The sequence below is a fragment of the Lepidochelys olivacea genome, assembly GCF_965140295.1.
Source record: "Lepidochelys olivacea isolate rLepOli2 genome assembly, chromosome: 17".
Classification (NCBI taxonomy): domain Eukaryota; kingdom Metazoa; phylum Chordata; order Testudines; family Cheloniidae; genus Lepidochelys; species Lepidochelys olivacea.
The window spans coordinates 7,676,019-7,697,775 of record NC_140427.1 but is presented as its reverse complement, the minus strand read 5'-3'; the positions used below and the strand labels follow the sequence as shown (position 1 = coordinate 7,697,775).

At 50.1% G+C, this 21,757-nt stretch overlaps 1 protein-coding gene across 2 annotated transcripts in view; it reads right to left on the bottom strand.

Annotated features, from left to right (window-relative positions):
• The window catches only part of AATF (apoptosis antagonizing transcription factor), an 86,221-nt gene extending 65,612 nt beyond the window's left edge, over positions 1–20,609 (bottom strand). Inside the window, exons 1-4 of one of the 2 annotated variants that reach the window (XM_084650847.1) lie at positions 20,477–20,609; positions 10,598–10,789; positions 8,825–9,229; positions 7,292–7,429 (exon numbers count right to left, since the gene is read on the bottom strand). In XM_084650847.1, the coding sequence (XP_084506973.1) occupies positions 7,292–7,429; positions 8,825–9,229; positions 10,598–10,789; positions 20,477–20,561 (820 nt within the window). In that variant the 5' untranslated portion in view covers positions 20,562–20,609. The remainder of the gene's footprint in view (positions 1–7,291; positions 7,430–8,824; positions 9,230–10,597; positions 10,790–20,476) is intronic. The other variant, XM_084650846.1, reaches the window with a different exon arrangement.
• Positions 20,610–21,757: the final 1,148 nt, after the last annotated feature.

The window sequence follows — 21,757 nt, the reverse complement described above, 5'->3', positions numbered from 1 at the left end:
GACTTTGCCAAACTTCTCCATAGCCCCATAAAACATAAACAATACTTAGAATGTGTCACCCCCACCAGGGGTCCCTCACTTAGTGAAGACTAAGGGCCAGTCTTCACGTAAAGCGTTGCATCGGTGCAGCAGTCTTTAGTGAAGACGCCACTATTCTGACAGAAGAGCTTCTCCCATCGGTGTAATTAATCCATCTCTAGGAGAGGTGGTAGCTACATTGGGGATATAGCGCTGCCTACACCAGGGGCTAAGTTACTATAACTACGTCGCTCAGGGGTGTGGATTTTTCACACCCCGGAGCAACGTAGTAATATTGATAAAAGTCTGTAGACCAGACTTGGCCTTAGACCCCATGCTCAAGAGCACCAAGGAAACTAAAATGAAGAAAATATTAGACCTAAGTGGAGAAAACATTGGACTTTGGTTCTGCCTCTTGCCCAAGTCTGATATTTTCTCCATTTCTTTTCACCAGTCCACTGATTCTTCTCTTGAGCTTAGGATGTTGAAAGAAGCAACATGGAATTCCAGTAGCTCTTCATAATCTATTGACAGGTGGAACCACAGGACAAGAACAAAAATTATTACTTTTATATAGGTTTTATGGAATTATTGACAAGTCTTAAAAAGTTAAGATGAAAATAGATATCCCATTCTTTAAAGTCTCGTCATTTCCATTAACAGCTCGCTTTTTGCAATAACTCAGCTTTGATTTTTACCATTCTTTTAGGTCCAGATCCCTCCAACTACTAGTTAGGAGATTAATTTGTGCTGTTTAAAAGCTGGGATTCCCAGCTCTTTTCCAACAGCATAAAGTATTGGTTTCTAGCTCTACCAGTTTTGGAAATATCATCCATTTTTGAACTATACATAACAGGTTCACACTGAAGTGGGAGGGGGTTAAGGGAAAGCAGGATGTTAATTGGAACAGTGAGATATTGCAACCTATCAGGGCTATAAAACAGTGCTGAGAGGCACAGCTATCCAAGGGCATAGAGAGCATTGGATTCTAGTCCTTGTGGATTAAGAGAGATCATGTTTTGAAGCCCTCATCGGGCCCTCACACTAGCTGTACTTTTCTGGCACCAAATCAAGAGATAACATAAGACAACCCAGTCACTGGAACTGTTTCATTTCTGACCCCTGAATACTGCCATCACCCTCTTACTTTGACAATTCCTTGCCCTTTGGGCAATTACGCATTCTTGTTGAACTGCCAATGAGAACTAACTCTTCCCAAAAAAGAAAAACAAAACACACAAGATCATTAACTGCAAGTGTGCAATCTATGTGGAGACACAGCACAGAAACTTGCACCCTGCACTGCTTTTCTATGTAAATAATGCAGGGATCCTGCAGGAACTTGCCAAGGATTGGAATTTTTAATTAATGGGTCTCTTTAATGTGCAAATCAGCAGCAGACTGCAAGTTCTGACTTGCATTGATTATGAAAAACATTAATTGAACGTGCAAGACCCTAAACACGGGCAGCATCTCATGTCCTGGACTAGACTGGAAGATATGGTGCAAGAGAATACAAATCTATCTTGTGGAAACAGACCACTCCAGGCAAGAGTACCTTAGAAATTTTAGCTGTGGGAGTTTCTGTGTAGAGAGCATTAAACATTTACACTATATTCACAGAGCAACCACTGTAATTGCGGTGGCATTAAAAGACCACTAACACTTTCTCCCTGGAAGTGAAGCAGGAATAAACATGAGCTCCATTACCATGAGCTTGTCCCCAATTTATATGTAAAAAAGGGAAAAAACCTGCAGCATAATTAAGGATATTTTTAAAACGAAATAAAAAGTAAGACAGTGCACACAAAGCAAGGCTGTCTCTTTAAACAGAAATTCATCCTATATAAATTATGGCCATAAACTTTTCCTGCAGTGCAGCCTAATTAATTCTTGTTCTATACACAAAGGGAAATGCTGGGTGACAAATGGGTGTGAAGCTTGAAAGCTGCCAGGTCTGCAAAACATTTTCTACTTCAATTTATAAGCAATTTTGCAGTAAATCATCCACCAGAAACTGAGATCGCAGGCATCTGAGAATGTCCAAGCCCCGCTAGATTGCTTACCAAAAAAAAAAAAAAAAAAAAGAGTTTAAAAACCTCTCCACTTGCAGTCCTAATTTGGAAACTGCAAGACACTGATATTTTTGCCTTGGATTTGGCTTTAACACCACAAACAAATCTTACAGCTGACACTTTACCACAGGCTCTTTAATACTATTACCCCAAATCCCTAATAGAATTGTACCATCACATTCAGCCATAATGGAGAGAAAGTTGTCTCAAGAGGGATGTGTCATACTGGCGAATGTAGATTATTTATCCATCCAAAATGTTCATTCTTTCTCTGGGCAGAAAGGAGGCATGGAATACTACAAGCAATGGATACACTCAGGAAAAGCTATCACATAAAACATGAATTAAAATATTAAGGGACAGATTTTTCTACAGGCACCTAAAAAAAAAAGTTAGACACTCAACTCCCGTTCACTTTCAATGGCTCGTTGTGTCGTTGTGGGGAGAAAGCTCCTCTGAGTGTCCAATTGGGTAGGATACTAAATAGAGTTTGATATTTTTTTACCCAATCGCTTCAAGCTACTTGAAGCGCCAAACCATTTATTTTTGCTTTTACAAAAAAGGCCACATGTATCTGACTTTAAAAAAAACAGAGTAACAATGGATTTCTTTCACTAATTCGGAGAGAAGGGTGTGTGTGGCTCATCCATCCCTAAGAAGAACATAGTCCAATCCAAAACAGTGTTGTTTTGACTACCATTTCGATGCCATTTTCTGCATCCAAAATCTTGGCTCTTAAGACTGGAGTGTCCGGCTGGGATGACAGAATGCAATAATATTAATACTTAGTATTTACAAAGTTCTTTCCCACCTTCAAATGGCCATTGACTACTTTAATCCTCAAAACACCCGTATGTAAAAATTCTTATAGATTCTTCTGGTTGGGGAAACAAGGAGAGGTTAAGTGACCTACCCAAGGCTACATCATGAATCAGTGGCAGCGTTGGGGTGAGAAGTCAGAACTCCACAGCCTTACACCCAGCCCACTAGACCAATTTAAAAAAGAATAAAAGGCTTGTTCACATAGAAGCCATTTTTGCTTCTATTCCAACGTTAAACCCTTTGATTAGCTCATAATTGGGACTTTTATTAGACCCTGATTTATACTAAAATAAGCTAGCTGTCATAAATGAAATTAGGCCCATTCTGCATCAACTCAAGAGGCAGTTTTTTATAATCACAGTGGGCAATGTCTTTTGAATTTCACCAGGTGTTGTCTACCGGCTTGAAAGGTCACATCCAAATTACCACAAACACAAAAGCTCCATAAGCAAGAATGTAATACAGTTCAGAGGTTGCCCACATGAAGAAGCTCTGGCTTTATTGACGAGTCGCAAATCAGATGTACAGAACGAGAGCTCTGATTCATTCTCACAATGCCCAACACAGCAAAGTGATGGGGAGATGGCTCTTTACTGTTTAACACCACAGATCACATCTTTTTGTGAAATCCTTTGGGATTCAAATGCTCACCCAATCATTAAAGCAGAAGCCACAGTTCTTACTGGAGAACCTTGTAGCAACAACCGCAAGTCAAAAGCCACCTTGCAAACAAAAAAAGATATACATGTTGTGTATGGATATTACAGCTAACGTGGGCTTAGATGGCTTGATAACTCTGCAAAGCCATTGGCTTTCACTCTCCAGAGCCTCAAAAGCCAAACCCTTCTAGTGAACAAGAATTTGAAGCACGAGAACACTTACATTTTAGAAGTATGACACATTGGACCAACCTCACAAAAGACATAATAATTAAGTAACTTCTCGAACCATGCTAATCCACAGGGATTTTACTGTAGTAGTTAGAGATGAGAAAGACCATTGCATCACACTATCCATCCCCATAAAAGGGCAGGATATAGGCTGATGACAAGGGACGTATCAGGTATTAAACTGACATTACAAGAGCGATTGCTGGGTACAGCTTGTGTGTCAGTGAGCTACATATGTCAACTGCTTAGAAATCAACCAAGATGAAAAGCCACTAATATTATTTAGTACCAACTTTGCCGCTCTGGCCAGTTAGAAGATGTAGGCCACAAACAGAGCAAGTTTGTTTTACACGTCCTAAATTAAAAATTGGCAAAAGCACCTTTGCACAGTCGTGACAACATCAGCAAGACACAGGCCAACACTGTGCACCTCATTTTAAAAAGAAAAAATGGAATGTTTGCATTGTAAAATATCCTATGTTCATTGCAAATTACATTAAGAGAAATGGAATTTAATCTTTGTCCTTTAAAAGAACAATATTAGAAAACACTAAACAAGAGATGATTTAATGAGAAAGTTCCTGAACTCAATATTGTTAAAAATCAATTACATGGCACCATAAATTCATACAGTGCTTTACTAACATAGATCAAGTTCCCTGCCCTGAAGAGATTAACGGATAAACATGACATGACCTCGGCCACAGATGCTTTAACAAGCAAAAATACCAAATACTGGATCCCTTGACAATGCACCAGGTTTACCTATTTGATAGACCCTAGAGATGAAAAAGATCTACGAGATTATCCAGTCCATCCCCTTAGAACCAGTGCAGAATTGTTCCCCACAATACATTCTCAGGCTACCTTTCAGAGGCCCCGGTGATGGAGTTTCTAGTACTTCCCATAAAAGACCATTCCACAATCTAATAAAGCTAGGAACTGCCAGACTGGATCAGACCTGTGGTCCATCTATTTCAGTCCTGTCCCCAACAGCAGCCAGCAGTAGGTGCTTCAGAAGAAGGTGCACAAAACCACACAGTAACCAGATCGGGGTCTCATTCTAGTAGTTAGAGATTGTCTTTAGCCATGAGGCATAAGATTTTCTATCACTTACACACTTTGTTAGTATTACCTCGTTAACCATATTGGCGCCCAATCCCTCTTTGAGCCTTATTACGTTTTTAACCCCAATAGCACCCTTGTTACAAAGCATTTCTTGAGAGTCAATCTAAATTTTCCCTTTGCTAATATCTTCCCATTAGCCCAAGCTATATTCCCTGGCAGCACCCAAGTCCTCTCTTTTCTTGGTGTTTTCACACATTAAATACAGCACAAAAGTGAATGTAAGACATCAGGAATGTAAATCTACAGTATTGCAACCCCTCCTAGCCAGATTATGAAAAAGGGGTGAGAGAAGAGAGAGAAATCACAAAGCAGTTATTAAACAGTGGATTTTCTTTTAACATTCCCGGACAACTAAAAAATTAACATCTCCCCTATACTGTACTTATACTATATTATATTCCATGTGCTTGGATGTATTTTGCTTATGGGAAATATCAAAATGTCAACCTTTGTTTCTGTTAAAGGTCTTTAATGATATTGCATTTTAGACCTGTAATGAAACATAGTGCTTGCTGCAGTTTGTAATGCATCTCATTAAATACATTAATAACATGCATTTCACTAAAAGGTCAGCTTAGTATTATTGGGAGTTTGCCTCCCCCACACACACACTTCAATCACTTCACTTAAAGCAGCAGAGCTAACTTGGAAATATAGAGTTCCTCACCTGCTACGAGTAGAGATGTGATGAGGAGCTAATTTGTTCAGATCTGGATTAGGTTTAAGATGGGCTATTAGGTTCGGTCAAAGGCCAACTCAGGGTCAGGATTTAGGCTCAGATTTGACGGTGCCAAAAAGTTCATGAACCAGATTCTGCCACTTTAAGCCAAAACCTCACAGGGTTCTCACATCATTACAGCCGCACATTCAACTGAACACGAAAATAGGCACCTTTCAAGATTAGACTGGACACAGGACCAGTACCAAAGGGCTGGCTGGGATCTGCAGAAGTGGAGATATAAAGGTACTGCTTTATAATTGGGTGTTTTCTTTGATGAACTGTAAGGGTCTAGAAGCTGGAAAATATCCAGAATCAGGGTGTTGAGAAGAAAGAATTTTGAGCTAAAGAAACAACTTTCTCAGTGAGTTTTTAAATGACTTGGTGCACACATCATCATCATTTAAAGTTCCAGAAGAATATTCTACTGTGTCTGCACTTCATTATTTTTGCCAACATTTTGATCACTAGGACATAAAAATACTGCAGAAACCCACTCTCCTTTCTTGTACTGAACAATTGAACAGGTTTGATGATTTTTTATTTCATTTACTAATTAGGAAACAAAAGTCTGATCCAAATCCCACGGAAGTCAATGGAAATGAGTTCTGAGTGCATAGTGTTTACTAGGTGCGTTTTGCGCATTATATTTGCCATCTCTTAGAGAACCCACTGTAGGCCTTACCTGACCAGTATCATTAACAGTACTACTGTTTTGTTGTTGTGGGGGTTTTTTTGTTTGTTAAATAGATGAATCAGTCTCCTAACTGAATGGACACTTACTGTCCAGTTGGACAGCAGGCACCTGGCAACACAGACTTTCTCTTTGAGATCTTACCCCGTGTGCAGCATTAAACTAGGGTATAGAGAGTCTCATGGTTTGGTGACCCTCTGCCTCTCAGCATGCTGCAGTGCTGCCTAGGGACTCAAAACAGAAAGAGGAATCAACCCATTTTCCGAGGGTACCCTATGCTGAGGACGGATCACACAGAACGCAGCAGACCGGCAATACACCGAACTGATAACCAATCACTTCTGATGTTCAACAAGAAAAAAACAATTCATTCAGACTCCAGGACCACACCGAACTCTGGTGGGAATGCACTGGAGTCAGTGTGGCCACAAGCTCAGCTGAGGCGTCGTGGTGCTAAGATAGGACAAGTAGCCACCACCAGAACCGAACTTGGCCCAATACATATGGATAAGGGCACAGATTTACTTAGCCTGGGAGCTCTTTGAGGCAGGGACTGCCTTTGTTCTGTGCTTGTGCAGCACCCCTGGTCCGTAACAAGGGCTCCTAGGGGCTACCACCACACAAATAAATAACAATAAAACATACGATTTACATGACAGGTGTCTGTATCTCCACGGTCCTTCCCCTCGCACATCAATGTCCTGCCATTCAGCCAAAGTAGACTTGGATGGGACCATCACCTGAGCCTGTTAAACCTGATCCCTAATTACAGTAACCACAAGGGTTCCTATCACAAGGCACAAATCCCTGTCTCAGAGGCTGAAGACATTGGCTCCACAGCCACTCCCAGCCTCTGCCAGCCCGCAACTGAGTACAGAACCTGGGTCTCCCTGAGAGCAGGGTCTGTATTTCTGACACTAAAGCAGGCAGACTTAAAACTACTTACTGTTCTTGAGTGCGCTGGCAAACTCTCGCCCACCTTCCTTTTTAAATGCCGGGAACGTATCTGGCTGTGGAAGCTGGTTGGCCGTCAGGAGCGCTTTCTGCAGTTTGATTCTCCCTTCTAACAGCTGGTCCCACAGGGCTTTAAAACACAGTGGAAACAAAAAATGAATTTCATATTCCAAAGCATTTATTCACTCACTTTCCTGTGACCCCTGCCTCCCAAAGACTCTGAACCAGAAAGCATCAGCCACTTCTCTTTGCTCTCCTTCCCCAGCAGCACTTTCCTTTTGCAACAACACTTTGCAAACGGAGACTCATTATTTAATGGGACAACTAGATAGTAGTTGCCTAAAAGCTTCTCGAGGCTTCTGTGAAAATTCACAAGAGAAATTCAAATCGTAGAACTGCCAAAGCAAAGGTGCACACAGCTCCACTGTTTGACACAACAAATGCCAAACAGCAAGGAATGGCACGCGTCACCAATTCAGCTGGCACACAGTAGATCATGCCACGCAGAGCAAAATCTGGACTGCAGGGAAGATGGGTCCAGTGATGGGGGCAGGGGATTAACTGAAGAATCCCCACAAGGTGGGAGCAAACAGTCACCATGTCATGGTTAACACCTGCACTGATGGGTTGTCATCACCAACCTAGAAGCTTCTGGGTTAGCAAAGACAACTAGTCATACAGGCTAACGAAGGACCACCGAGAGAAAATATTTAATCATCATGTACATCAACTTCAGAAAAAACTCCTCCTAAAGGAAGTGAGGAGGATGTTTAGTTTCCATTGTAATCCATAATTATATCCCCATTAAACCCAAAATCTTCACTCTGGAGGATGGAGCTCACAAGGGCATAGAAAACTGGCACCTCCTCCCCAGCCAACACACTGGGATGGATTACTAAAGCAACTGGGGTCCAGGGCCCACTGGGGGGCCGCAAGCAGGTTTCAGGGGGTCCGCTGAGCAGGGCCAGCATTAGATTTGCGGGGGCCCAGGGCAGAAAGCCAAAGCCTGGGGCTGAAGCTGAAGCCTGAGCAACTTAGTTTCATGGGGCCCCGGGCAATTGCCCTGCTTGCTATCCCCTAACGCTAGCCCTGGCTTTTACATGCAGAAAAACAGCTTTTGTGGCACAGATGGGCAATGGAATTTTTACAGCATGTTGGAGGGGCCTCAGAAAGGAAAAGGTTAAGAACCCCTGTACTCAAGCACACCAAAACACAGACTAGTGTCTGAGTCCCTGAGCAACACATACAGTGCAGTAAGTCCTTGTTTACATTGGTATCATAACAATGCTCAGCACTGGCTCAGTTAAACCAATTACTGACAAAGTACTAGTTTAATTCTGCAGCACAGACCAGGCCACAGTCTATGGAGCACAGCTAGTAGGACACTTGCTGTAAACTCCTAAAACTACTCCAGTGCGTGCTGCAACATGCAAATGGCTTAAAACAGGTCTTAGCACAGTTCATTTCTGTAGCATAGACAAGGCGTAAGACTCATCAAAATACAAAGCAAATTCCATGTACAAACCTATTTGGTTTTTCACAGCTTTTCCTTTTTCTACTTCTTCAGACACTTTTTCTTTAGAGAAGGTCACCACCCCCCCATCATCATCGCTCTTTTTGGCATCTGCTGCGTCCTCCTCACTTGCATCCCCAGATTCTTCTTCATTGCTCTCTTTTTCTTCATCCTCCTCTTCACTGCTCCCCACATCATCCATCCCTTCCATAAATTTCTCAAAGTCACGGATGTTCTGGAAACTAAACTTCGGTGTTTGGAGCTCGGCAGATGTTTCTCTCCCCTCCTCTGGGTCGCTTCCCAAGTCACCCTGAGCACTGCTGCGCTCATCGTCCTGATCAGCTGTAGCATCTAGAATGTCCTCATCCAATTCTTCCTCCAGATCTCCAATGTCAAGGTCTCTCTCAGACGACGTTTCTTCATCCGATAATTAGAAAAGGGGATATTTCAACAAAGTTATTTAATCACAAAGTATGACTGCAACTCTGTAATATCCATTATCAGTAAGGCTGCAAATCTTTCACAGGGGTCACAGAAGTCATGGATTCTGTGACTTTCCGGGACCTCTGGGACTTCCGCAGCTGCAATGGCTGATGTGGCTCACCCCACGGCCACCCGAGCAGCAGGGGCAGTCCTGGGACCGGCTGCTGCTCCGGCAGCCCCAGCCAGCTGGTCCCAGGCAACTGGCCCCGGGAGCTGCTCTGGAGCAGAGTTCTGGGAGCAGCCATGATGTCACAGGCTGCCCCTGCCCAGAGAAGCAACAGCGGTGGGGGGGCCCCGGCCTGGAGGAGCGGTGGGGCCCCAGGTTTCCCCCTGTCCCAGAGGAGCAGCGGTGGCAGGCCCCTGGCCCAGAGCAGCAGCGGCGGCGGGGCCCCGGGCTGCCCCCAACCCCCAGGAACAGCAGCGTCCGCTGGATCACACCCCCCTGCCCCAGCAAGTAAGATTTAGTTACGGGTATTTTCAGTAAAAGTCACGGTCAGGTCACTGGCCGTGACTTTTTGGTTATTGCCTGTGACCTGTCCGTGACTTTTACTAAAACTACCCGCGACTAAATCACACCCTAAAAAATCAGCATCCAGTTGGTGGTCTGGCCTGGTTTAGATCTCTAGTCCACTAGGGATAATTCTAGGCACAATTTTGCTCCTTCCTTAGGCTAACCAAGAGGCTTATGAGGATACGTTGGCAAACTGAAACCTTAGTTCATGCTTTTCTGCAGTAACAGTCACTCCAACAACAATTATCACATCCATTGATTAGCTGACAGCCTTTCCCATTTAATAATGAAGCAATGGTAAGCAAACCAGGTGCTCATGCTTTGGTACATGTGTCTTTATAATGAGAAATTGTACATAAGCACTAAGCAGCTACAAATTCCCAAGAGCTGACAATTTAAAGATGGCAGCTAGTTCTCCCATGCCACACGGAGTTCACGTCACTTTCCTTGCCAGGTAATTTAACCTGGCTGAACTTTTTGTACCTGAGATTTAGTCACTGTCCTTCCTTCATCCACAGGGAGCAGTTACGGTCCTGGAGGCTTCCCTTTCCCAGGAGCTAATGCATAAGGCTATGATTCAGCACAGCACTTAAGAAGCCACGCTTAACTTTAAGCTCATGAAGTCAATGAGACTTAAACACTGCTGAGCTGGGACTCCTATCACGGTGCCGTGTAAGAGCTTACTTACTGCCTGTAGTTCACAGTTTAGGGTTGGGGGATCAGGAAGCAGTTTACGGGGTGCAGGGGGGGGGCCGCCGTGGAAAGTCAGGGAAAGAAACAGAATTTCTCACCAAATGCTGCTCCAGGCAGAGACTCTCCCCATCGCTCTTCCTGCAAGGCCTGGCGAGATACAGCTCTCCCGCTGTACCTCTTATCAGCTTCTAAGAGGGAGGCGGAGGCTCGTTTACGTATATTGCCGACGGCAAGGATGTCATCTTCAGTTCCGCCCTCATCGAACTTGTCAATCACCCTAGCAGCAGTGGCTGTGAAGACGAGAGGGGGGTTAATAGTGCAGGGTTTCAAACTAAGAGCAGAACTCAGACTTGCGAGACAGGAGAGCGATTCTATCTAGGACTACCAGAAAGCAGACTGGGCTTAAATAATATCTATATCCTCCTTGGATCCAGGGGACTAGAACTAGGGACCTTGCATTCCGCATACACTGGCCTCTAACCCATGAGCTAAAGGACAAGTCATATTAGGAGTTGTATAGAACTGAGCTGTTCACAGGTCGGTGACACACACAGCCGACAAGTTTCATTTCTGGAATCAAACCTCATCAATACCTATCTGGCTCTGTCCACCCCTGGACGGGCTTCTCCTAGGTTCACCAAAAGGGTCGTAAACCTCTTCGGGGACCAAAGCCAAGCTTTAGGTGCTTCAAAAAAACCTGGTCAGATTCATCCAATTTTGGAAAGAGCATATTAACACAGATCGACTTCTATCCTCTGGAGGCCAGCTTCTAAAGGCCAACCAGTTACATACCCTGAACGCAAGTCTGATCCCACGCAGCAGAGAAGAGTGAGGCAGTATATTCAGACCAGGTTACAACAGTTTGGGTCATCAACAAGGAGTAGAAATTGTTCCAAAGGCATCTATGTTTCAAAAAGGAAATCACTAAGACTTTTCTATGGTTTAAAGCTCCTATTCCCCCTTCCAGCACCATCAAAATCTTGGGAAGAACATGGCTGAAAGTTTTATAAATTGACTAACTCCAAACGTGCCTCCAATTATAATCTAGGTTTCTCCTGAACAATTTTGGTTTGGTTCTATAGGTCAGTGAAGTGCAGCACTTTTAACTAGAGCAAAGTATCCTGTCACTCCAAGAGGCTCTCCATATGTTCATTATCAAACACCAAAATAATTTTATCTAGTTCATTTTGTTACATGAACACTGGCCTATATTCACCCCCTTGTCCATATTAGACAGACCACATTAGGCACCGCATAGAATATGTCTGCTCAGTCCCACTTTGGGGGGTCCCTGAATAATAGGGTCCTCCTGAGAAGTCTGACCAACTGGCTAGAAGATTCAGCAAAGCTGGAGGGGTTTCATTCTGCGCTTGCAAATGAAAAAACAACCACCCGTAACTCGGATGCCCTCTGGGCTCTTGATAAATTTATAAGACACTGAAATAACTAAATGCTGTAATTGTCTAAATATAGAAAACAACTTTATTACAATGACTGTTCTCTTTTCCCCATCTCCATTCTTCAGAAACGGGGAAATGGTTTATTCCAGCAAACGTGGATCATTATTTAACAGGTTCTCTTCTCTATTTTCATTCATGCGCAAGGCACCCTCTGCAAAATTATAGGGTTAGGATTGTTCAGCCAATTGAGTGATCTGATTGGCTGAACATCGCTAAGTGCTTTTTTAATGTGTGTTTGAGAATGTTAATGCCCCATTTATGTAAACTATTTACTTAAGGGGAGAGAAAACAACAACTCACAGGGGATAAAATGTCTTATTCTCAAGCAGGCACTGAACTGCAAAATGGTGAAAGGGAAATCAGGAGCTTCCCATAACCCGCTTGGCTGGAAAGTCATTGTTCTATAGAAAACATAAGGAAAGCAAGTTCTGCAAGCTTCTCATTTAGGTCACTACCACTGAGGTGGGGAAAACATAGATCATGCAGGGGTGTGAAAAAAACACCCCCCTGAGCAACATAAGTTTTGCCAGCATAAGTAAAGGTGTGCACAACGCTATGTGGACAGGAGAGCTGCTACCACCGCTTGCTGCGGGTGGCTAATTATGTTGATGGGAGAGCACTTTCCCATTGGCACAGAGCTGCTACACAGGAGACCTCGCAGTGGTACAGCTGTGCAGCTGTAAGGGTCTCTAATGTAGACGTAGCCATAGTATAGAAATTCACACTAGCACACAGCTCCTCAAACGCCTCAAGACACACTTTGCAATTAAATGAATTTCACCCACATATTGCTCACAATGGAGACCAACGCACAGTATATGCAACGCAACAGGTTACATAACTTGCTGGTTGATATCTTTAAAGCAGGCATTATGTATTGACTATGTAAAGCAAGTCAGACATTTCTGCAAAAATGAGGGCCACCTTGTCAAGTGACCAGGAACCCGATGGCTGCATCTAAGTCACATTTAAGAATCCAGATTATTAACTATTTCTGTTACAGTAGCATTTAGAAGCTCCATCTAAGAGGGGGTTCCCATTGTGCTAAGTGCTGTGCAGACACATAGCAAGAGTCTCCACCCTGACTGAGCAGCCTGCATAAACAGACAAGACAGAAGAGGGGTGGGAGACCCCAGGCTGGGGACCCATGATTTGCTCACAGGTCATACAGTGAGTAGTAGCAGAACCCATGTCTCCCAACTCCCAGGCCAGTTCTCTATCCACTAAGCCATAAATACACAGCCGTCATACTTTTCTGTACTCCTAGTTTCCTTTAAAGATGAAACAAATTGCTTGTTGAATTCATAAGCAACAAAACCTGCAGCTGATCACCTCTGTCATCACCCTGCACTTACAAGAAGAGGGTGAGAGATCCAGCACCAGGGTGGTAGGTGCTTGAGAGGAGAGACTAGATAAATAGAGTGGCTTCAGACTGCCCTGTAGGACTCCATGGGTCACATCCTTGGTTCCCAACCCATGTGCATCTGAGAGCTGCTACTAGACAGACACACACACACAAAAAGGCTCAAAGCCAAAAAATTCTTTAACCTCAAGAAAACGTAACATGTCAACCACGTCTGGTTAATGAGTTCTTGTCTATCTTATGTTCACACACAGTTGTATAGAGTCGAGTTAGCTGACGCAATGCTGACCACCATGACTGCCCAGTCAGTGTAAACCAGGGCAAATTCCGTTCCGTATTGTGACAGCTCACTCAACTCTTCATAATCAAGCCTGAACACAATAAAATTGTGTAATGCAGACAAGCCCTGAAGAAGAGTTCAGTGTCCTTGCTTTGTTAATTTTATTTTATTTTATTTATTTTGGTCCATTGGAGGCACTCTGCACTGGTGTGATGGGATGAATGTGTGAAGTCCAAAGCAGTAAAAAAATGGCAGGTATCGGTCTAAAAACGACAAAGAGGACATTGCCACTACATGTCATGGAAGGAGAAACCAATTTCTAAAAATTTGCAATTCAGCTAGCAAAGGGCTTGATAAAAAAAAAAATCCACTTGCCAGTGGCCAGGAGAAAACAATGAACAAACAATGAACAATCACATCTAGTATGATAAACAGCAGCCTGGAAAGCTGGTGTGCTCTGACTGCTACTGAACATGCTAGACATGATTGTTACCAGGTAACTTGTCCTCCTTGCTTCCTCCAACCCCTTTAGTTTCTTATATCCACATTACGTGTAACACCGTACGTTCTTCCTGGCAGGGACTTTTTTTTAGAATTAGCATAATGGAACCCTGATCCTTGTTGGAGACCCCTAAATACAAAACAGATAAACAATAACAAATAATTATAACTGCCAGTAACTGCTGTTGAATTTAAGCTTTATTTTAAATAAAAACTACATTTCTATCCCTTCCAGCTCCAGAGGAAACCTTCCAATTGAGAATTAAGTGTGAAGAATCGATGCAGTACCCTTCTTCCCAAGGCCTTGTCTACACTAGAGAGAGTTTGCTGGTAGGCTATACTGGCAAATCCTCCTCAGGGAGACAAAGCAACATCAGCTCCCCAAATGAAATAAGCTAGGCTGGCAAAATGACTTTTCTGCATGTATACCAGGGCGTTTGTTGACTGACATAGCTATTATGTCAGTTAAGGGAGGCATTTTTCCACACTCCTAACTGACAGTTATGCCGGCAAAACTTTTAAGCGTAGAGCAGGTCTAAGTGCGCCGACAGGGCATCTACAGCGACACACATTTTCACAGTCAGCAAAACGAAATTAACAAGGCCTCTGGTCAGTGTTGCTGCTTATATACAGAAGGCTGTGAGCATTTAATTGCCCTACTTCTTGGTAAAAGCGACAGCAGACGCTGGGGCTATTCACAGGAGGGAAGGATTCAAAAATGGAGGCTCGGAGAAGAACAGAAGAGAGGACCAACAACATGCAGCCCTGGGATAGGCTGGAGAGACATAGGCCCTTTTAGACAGCATATGGAGCCTTTAAAATCATCAGACACGCCTAGCCAAAGGATAACAGATGGAGCCCCCAGGCACAATCTGGACACAGCACGATGGCAGAAATCAAAGTCCCTCCCTTTTCCCAGCAGGTAAGTTGGGGGGCAGTAAATTTTTTACCGTTGCCCCAGGACCTCACTGGTACACCTCCCTCGTATCTGTAGCAGCCTTTGGCTGATTGGTTTAATCTGTGAGACATTAGGTGTTCACTACATTTTCTAAGCTCTGAGCCAGCACCCCTTTTGGACCCAATGCAAACAACAGGAGCCCATGATACATTCCCAAGGCCCTGCTTAGTAGGGAATAGTGACTATAGCAATCAATTCATCCCATACCAGTACAGCCAAATTGGCCAAATGTGGGACACATGGAGAGAGAGAGAGAAACTGATGGGCACATGAAAATTATTGGGTCGGGAAGCTTAAAATGCTGGGTCATTAATTTCCCCAACAGTAGTCTCTAAATTTTGTGATAATGCATTTCTGATACGAATTAAAACAACAATACAGTAGTTCACAGCAAACTCATATGCGGGGGGACGGGGTAAATTTTAAGGAGTAAAGAGCGACAGTCCTTGCTGGGATGCTTCAGAGGCATCACTCAACACAATCGCTAGCATAGCAGGAGCAGCGAGATATAGATCCAGCTCCACCCAAATGAGATGATGAAGACCAGCAACTGCCATGCTGCCACCCAGCGCCCCAGTGATTTATATGGGAGACTCCCAAGGACGGGGAAGCCTCACACAGGTGCTGAGCTATGGATGGATCAAGGTAAACCAGCATCGAAATATATTGACCAAGTGATTACGCAGGCCACACGAATGCCCACAGTGGAAACCGGGAAAGCGCACACTCATGGAGGTACAGTACAGCAGACCCTCAGAGTTACGAACACCTTGGGAATGGAGGTTGTTCGTAACTTGGAAAGGTTAGAAACTCTGAACAAAACATTGTGGTGGTTCTTTCAAAAGTTCACAACTGAACATCGACTTCATACAGCTTCGAAACTTTACTATGCAGAAGCAAAATGCTGCTTTCCCTTTATTTTTTAAGTAGCTTAGGTTTAACACAGTACTGTGCTGTATTTGCTTTTTTGTCTCTGCTGCTGCCTGATTGTGGCCTTCCGGTTCCAAATGAGGCGTGTGGGCGGTCTGTTCGTAACTCTGAGGTTCTCCGGTAGGTGCCAAGGGAGGGAGCAGCCCCCAGTCTCTGCCCCAGGGAAGGGAGAGGAGTTGAGGGAAAGAAGGCCCCCGTTTTGGAGCTGGGTAAGGAGAGTGAGTATTAGCCGGGGGTCACTGCCATAGCGGGGAAGGAGAGAGAAGAGGTATTGAGGAAGCGGGGAGCAGACCCCCACTCAATGTTCAGGGAGGAGAGAAGACCTCGGGAGGCGGGGGGGCGAAAAGAGCAGCCCCCAGTGTACCAGGGAGGAATGCACTCGGGGACATATTGGTGGGGTGCGGCCCCCAGTCGCTGCCCGCGGGAGGGGGTGGGGGGGAGCACACAGCATTGGGGGGAAATACTGGTGGGGGGCAGCCTTGTGTCGCTGCCCGGTAGGGACATGCGGCACTGGAAAGTATTGGGGGGCAGCCCCCAGTTGCTGCCTGGGGGGGGGACATGCGGCGCTGGGGAGGGAGTTATCGGGGGCAGCCCCCAGTCACTGCCGGGGGGGGGACACGCGGCGCCGGGGGGGAGGTATTGGTGGCAGCCCCCAGTCGCTACCCCGGGGGGGACGCACACGCGGCACCGGGGGGAGGTATTGGGGGCAGCCCCCAGTTGCTGCCCAGGAGGGGACACGCGGTGCTGGGGGGGCGTCACGCGGCACTGGGGGTGGGGGTTATCGGGGGCAGCCCCCAGTCGCTGCCCGGGGGGGACGACACGCGGCGCTGGCGGGGGGGTTATCGGGGGCAGCCCCCAGTCGCTGCCCGGGGGGGGGAGACACGCGGCGCTGGGGGGGGGGGTTATCGGGGGCAGCCCCCAGTCGGTGCCCGGGGGGGGGGACACGCGGCGCTGGGGGGGGGGTTATCGGGGGCAGCCCCCAGTCGGTGCCCGGGGGGGGACACGCGGCGCTGGGGGGGGTATCGGGGGCAGCCCCCAGTCGCTGCCCGGGGGGGGGGGGGACTGGTTCTGTGGATGAAGGGAAAGCAGTGGATGTATTGTTTCTTGACTTTAGCAAAGCTTTTGACACGGTCTCCCATAGTATTCTTGTCAGCAAGTTAAGGAAGTATGGGCTGGATGAATGCACTATAAGGTGGGTAGAAAGCTGGCTAAATTGTCGGGCTCAACGGGTAGTGATCAATGGCTCCATGTCTAGTTGGCAGCCGGTATCAAGTGGAGTGCCCCAGGGGTCGGTCCTGGGGCCGGTTTTATTCAATATCTTCATAAATGATCTGGAGGATGGTGTGGATTGCACTCTCAGCAAATTTGCGGATGATACTAAACTGGGAGGAGTGGTAGATACGCTGGAGGGGAGGGATAGGATACAGAAGGACCTAGACAAATTGGAGGATTGGGCCAAAAGGAATCTGATGAGGTTCAATAAGGATAAGTGCAGGGTCCTGCACTTAGGACGGAAGAACCCAATGCACAGCTACAGACTAGGGACCGAATGGCTAGGCAGCAGTTCTGCAGAAAAGGACCTAGGGGTGACAGTGGACGAGAAGCTGGATATGAGTCAGCAGTGTGCCCTTGTTGCCAAGAAGGCCAATGGCATTTTGGGATGTATAAGTAGGGGCATAGCGAGCAGATCGAGGGACGTGATCGTTCCCCTCTATTCGACATTGGTGAGGCCTCATCTGGAGTACTGTGTCCAGTTTTGGGCCCCACACTTCAAGAAGGATGTGGATAACTTGGAGAGAGTCCAGCGAAGGGCAACAAAAATTATTAGGGGACTGGAACACATGAGTTATGAGGAGAGGCTGAGGGAGCTGGGATTGTTTAGCCTGCAGAAGAGAAGAATGAGGGGGGATTTGATAGCTGCTTTCAACTACCTGAAAGGGGGTTCCAAAGAGGATGGCTCTAGACTGTTCTCAATGGTAGCAGATGACAGAACGAGGAGTAATGGTCTCAAGTTGCAGTGGGGGAGGTTTAGATTGGATATTAGGAAAAACTTTTTCACTAAGAGGGTGGTGAAACACTGGAATGCGTTACCTAGGGAGGTGGTAGAATCTCCTTCCTTAGAGGTTTTTAAGGTCAGGCTTGACAAAGCCCTGGCTGGGATGATTTAACTGGGAATTGGTCCTGCTTTGAGCAGGGGGTTGGACTAGATGACCTTCTGGGGTCCCTTCCAACCCTGATATTCTATGATTCTATGACACGCGGCGCTGGCGGGGGGGTTATCGGGGGCAGCCCCCAGTCGCTGCCCGGGGGGGGGCACACGCGGCGCTGGCGGGGGGGTTATCGGGGGCAGCCCCCAGTCGCTGCCCGGGGGGGGGGGCACACGCGGCGCTGGCGGGGGGGTTATCGGGGGCAGCCCCCAGTCGCTGCCCGGGGGGGGGGAAGACACGCGGCGCTGGGGGGGGGTTATCGGGGGCAGCCCCCAGTCGCTGCCCGGGGGGGGGGAAGACACGCGGCGCTGGGGGGGGGTTATCGGGGGCAGCCCCCAGTCGCTGCCCGGGGGGGGCACACGCGGCGCTGGGGGGGGGTTATCGGGGGCAGCCCCCAGTCGCTGCCCGGGGGGGCGACACGCGGCGCTGGGGGGGGGTTATCGGGGGCAGCCCCCAGTCGCTGCCCGGGGGGGGACACGCGGCGCTGGGGGGGGGTTATCGGGGCAGCCCCCAGTCGCTGCCCGGGGGGGGGACACGCGGCGCTGGGGGGGGGGTTATCGGGGGCAGCCCCCAGTCGCTGCCCGGGGGGGGGGGGTTATTGGGGCAGCCCCCAGTCGCTGCCCGGGGGGGGGACACGCGGCGCTGGGGGGGGTATCGGGGGCAGCCCCCAGTCGCTGCCCGGGGGGGCGACACGCGGCGCTGGGGGGGGTATCGGGGGCAGCCCCCAGTCGCTGCCCGGGGGGGCGACACGCGGCGCTGGCGGGGGGGTTATCGGGGGCAGCCCCCAGTCGCTGCCCGGGGGGGGGACACGCGGCGCTGGGGGGGGGGGTTATCGGGGCAGCCCCCAGTCGCTGCCCGGGGGGGGGACACGCGGCGCTGGGGGGGGGGGTTATCGGGGCAGCCCCCAGTCGCTGCCCGGGGGGGGGACACGCGGCGCTGGGGGGGGGGGTTATCGGGGGCAGCCCCCAGTCGCTGCCCGGGGGGGCGACACGCGGCGCTGGGGGGGGTATCGGGGGCAGCCCCCAGTCGCTGCCCGGGGGGGCGACACGCGGCGCTGGCGGGGGGGTTATCGGGGCAGCCCCCAGTCGCTGCCCGGGGGGGGGACACGCGGCGCTGGCGGGGGGGTTATCGGGGGCAGCCCCCAGTCGCTGCCCGGGGGGGGGACACGCGGCGCTGGGGGGGGGGGGTTATCGGGGCAGCCCCCAGTCGCTGCCCGGGGGGGGGGACACGCGGCGCTGGGGGGGGTATCGGGGGCAGCCCCCAGTCGCTGCCCGGGGGGGCGACACGCGGCGCTGGCGGGGGGGTTATCGGGGCAGCCCCCAGTCGCTGCCCGGGGGGGGGGACACGCGGCGCTGGGGGGGGGGTTATCGGGGCAGCTCCCAGTCGCTGCCCGGAGGGGCGACACGAGGCGCTGGCGGGGGGGTTATCGGGGCAGCCCCCAGTCGCTGCCCGGGGGGGGGGACACGCGGCGCTGGGGGGGGGGTTATCGGGGCAGCCCCCAGTCGCTGCCCGGGGGGGGGACACGCGGCGCTGGCGGGGGGGGTTATCGGGGCAGCCCCCAGTCGCTGCCCGGGGGGGCGACACGCGGCGCTGGGGGGGGGGTTATCAAGGCAGCCCCCAGTCGCTGCCCGGGGGGGGGACACGCGGCGCTGGGGGGGGTATCGGGGGCAGCCCCCAGTCGCTGCCCGGGGGGGCGACACGAGGCGCTGGCGGGGGGGTTATCGGGGCAGCCCCCAGTCGCTGCCCGGGGGGGGGGACACGCGGCGCTGGGGGGGGGGTTATCGGGGCAGCCCCCAGTCGCTGCCCGGGGGGGGGACACGCGGCGCTGGCGGGGGGGTTATCGGGGGCAGCCCCCAGTCGCTGCCCGGGGGGGGGGACACGCGGCGCTGGCGGGGGGGGTTATCGGGGCAGCCCCCAGTCGCTGCCCGGGGGGGCGACACGCGGCGCTGGGGGGGGGGTTATCAAGGCAGCCCCCAGTCGCTGCCCGGGGGGGGGACACGCGGCGCTGGGGGGGGGTTATCGGGGCAGCCCCCAGTCGCTGCCCGGGGGGGGGACACGCGGCGCTGGGGGGGGTATCGGGGGCAGCCCCCAGTCGCTGCCCGGGGGGGGACACGCGGCGCTGGGGGGGGTATCGGGCGTGCAGGGGGCTCTGTGCGCCGCCGCCGCCTCCTCCTCTCCATGAGGCGCCCACGTGGGGGCCCGGCCGGGCCCGGCGCCGCCGGCCGCTCCCCCGCGCCCCGCCAGGCCCAGGGTCCCCCCCTCCCCCGGCGCCCCTCACCTTCCTCCGGGTCGTCCTCGGGGTCGGCCGGGTGGGGCAGGGGGTTGAGCAGCTGCTCCAGCTGCTGCGCCAAGGGCGCCGCCATCTTCCCTGGCCGCCGCGCCGGGGGCTCGGAGCGGGCCGCGCTTCCGGGGGGGGCGGCTCCGCCGGGCGGGGCGGGGCAAAGGGTCATTGGGGAGCGGGCGGGGGAGGAGGATGTGGGTTTAAGGAGCGATGGGGGCCATCACTGGGGGGGGAGCATCAGGTGGGGAGTGGGCATCAGGTGAGGTGAAGGGACTGGGGAGGGGGGCTACAGGGGGCTGAAAGATGGTGTGGGTATAAGGGGGTATCAGCAGGAGGGGAGGGATCGGTGGTTATAGGGGGGTTGAAGAGGGGGTGGGTGTAAGGGGGGGATGGTGGCGTGTGGGGGTGAGGTGAAAGGCTGTGGGTACAAGTGGGGTGTGGGTATCAGGGGGTGTGAAGGGGGTGTGGGTGTAAGGGGGTATCCGTATAAGGAGAGGTGAGGTGGGGGGTGTTGGTACAAGGGGGTTGGAGGGGGTGAGTATCTAGGGGTATCAGCAGGAGGGGAGGGATCTGTGGTTATAGGGAGGTTGAAGGGGGTGTGGGGGTGAGGTGAAGGGGGTGTGGGTGTAAGGGGGGATGGTTGGGTGTGGGGGTGGGTGTAAGTGGGGATGGTGGGGTGTGGGTATCAGGTGAGGGAAGGGGTGGGTATTGGAGGGGGTGGGTGTAAGAGGGGATGGAGGGGTGTGGGGGTGAAGTGAAGGGGGTGAGGTGAAGGGGTGGGTGTAAGTGGGGATGGTGGGGTGTGGGTATCAGGTGAGGGAAGGGGTGGGTATTGGAGGGGGTGGGTGTAAGAGGGGATGGAGGGGTGTGGGGGTGAGGTGAAGGGGTGGGTGTAAGTGGGGATGGTGGGGTGTGGGTATAAGGGGGGATGGGGTGGGTGTAAGGGGGGGATGGTGGCATGTGGGGGTGAGGTGAAAGACTGTGGGTATAAGGGGGGACGGATGGGGTGTGGGTATCAGGTGAAGTGAAGGGGGGTGGATGTAAGGGGGTATCAGTATAAGGAGAGATGAGGGGGGTGTTGATATAAGGAGGGATGGGGGAGTGGGGCCCAGAGGTATAAGGGGGGGAAAGGGTGTAAGGGGAGGGTAAGTGGGTGTGGTGGGGAGGTTATGGGTGGGTATATAAGGGTAGGGAAAAGGGGTTGTGAGGGTGTAAGGAGAGGCTGAGTAGATGGGACTTTTGTACAGATAAGTGGGGTGAGGCAGGGCCTGGTACGTG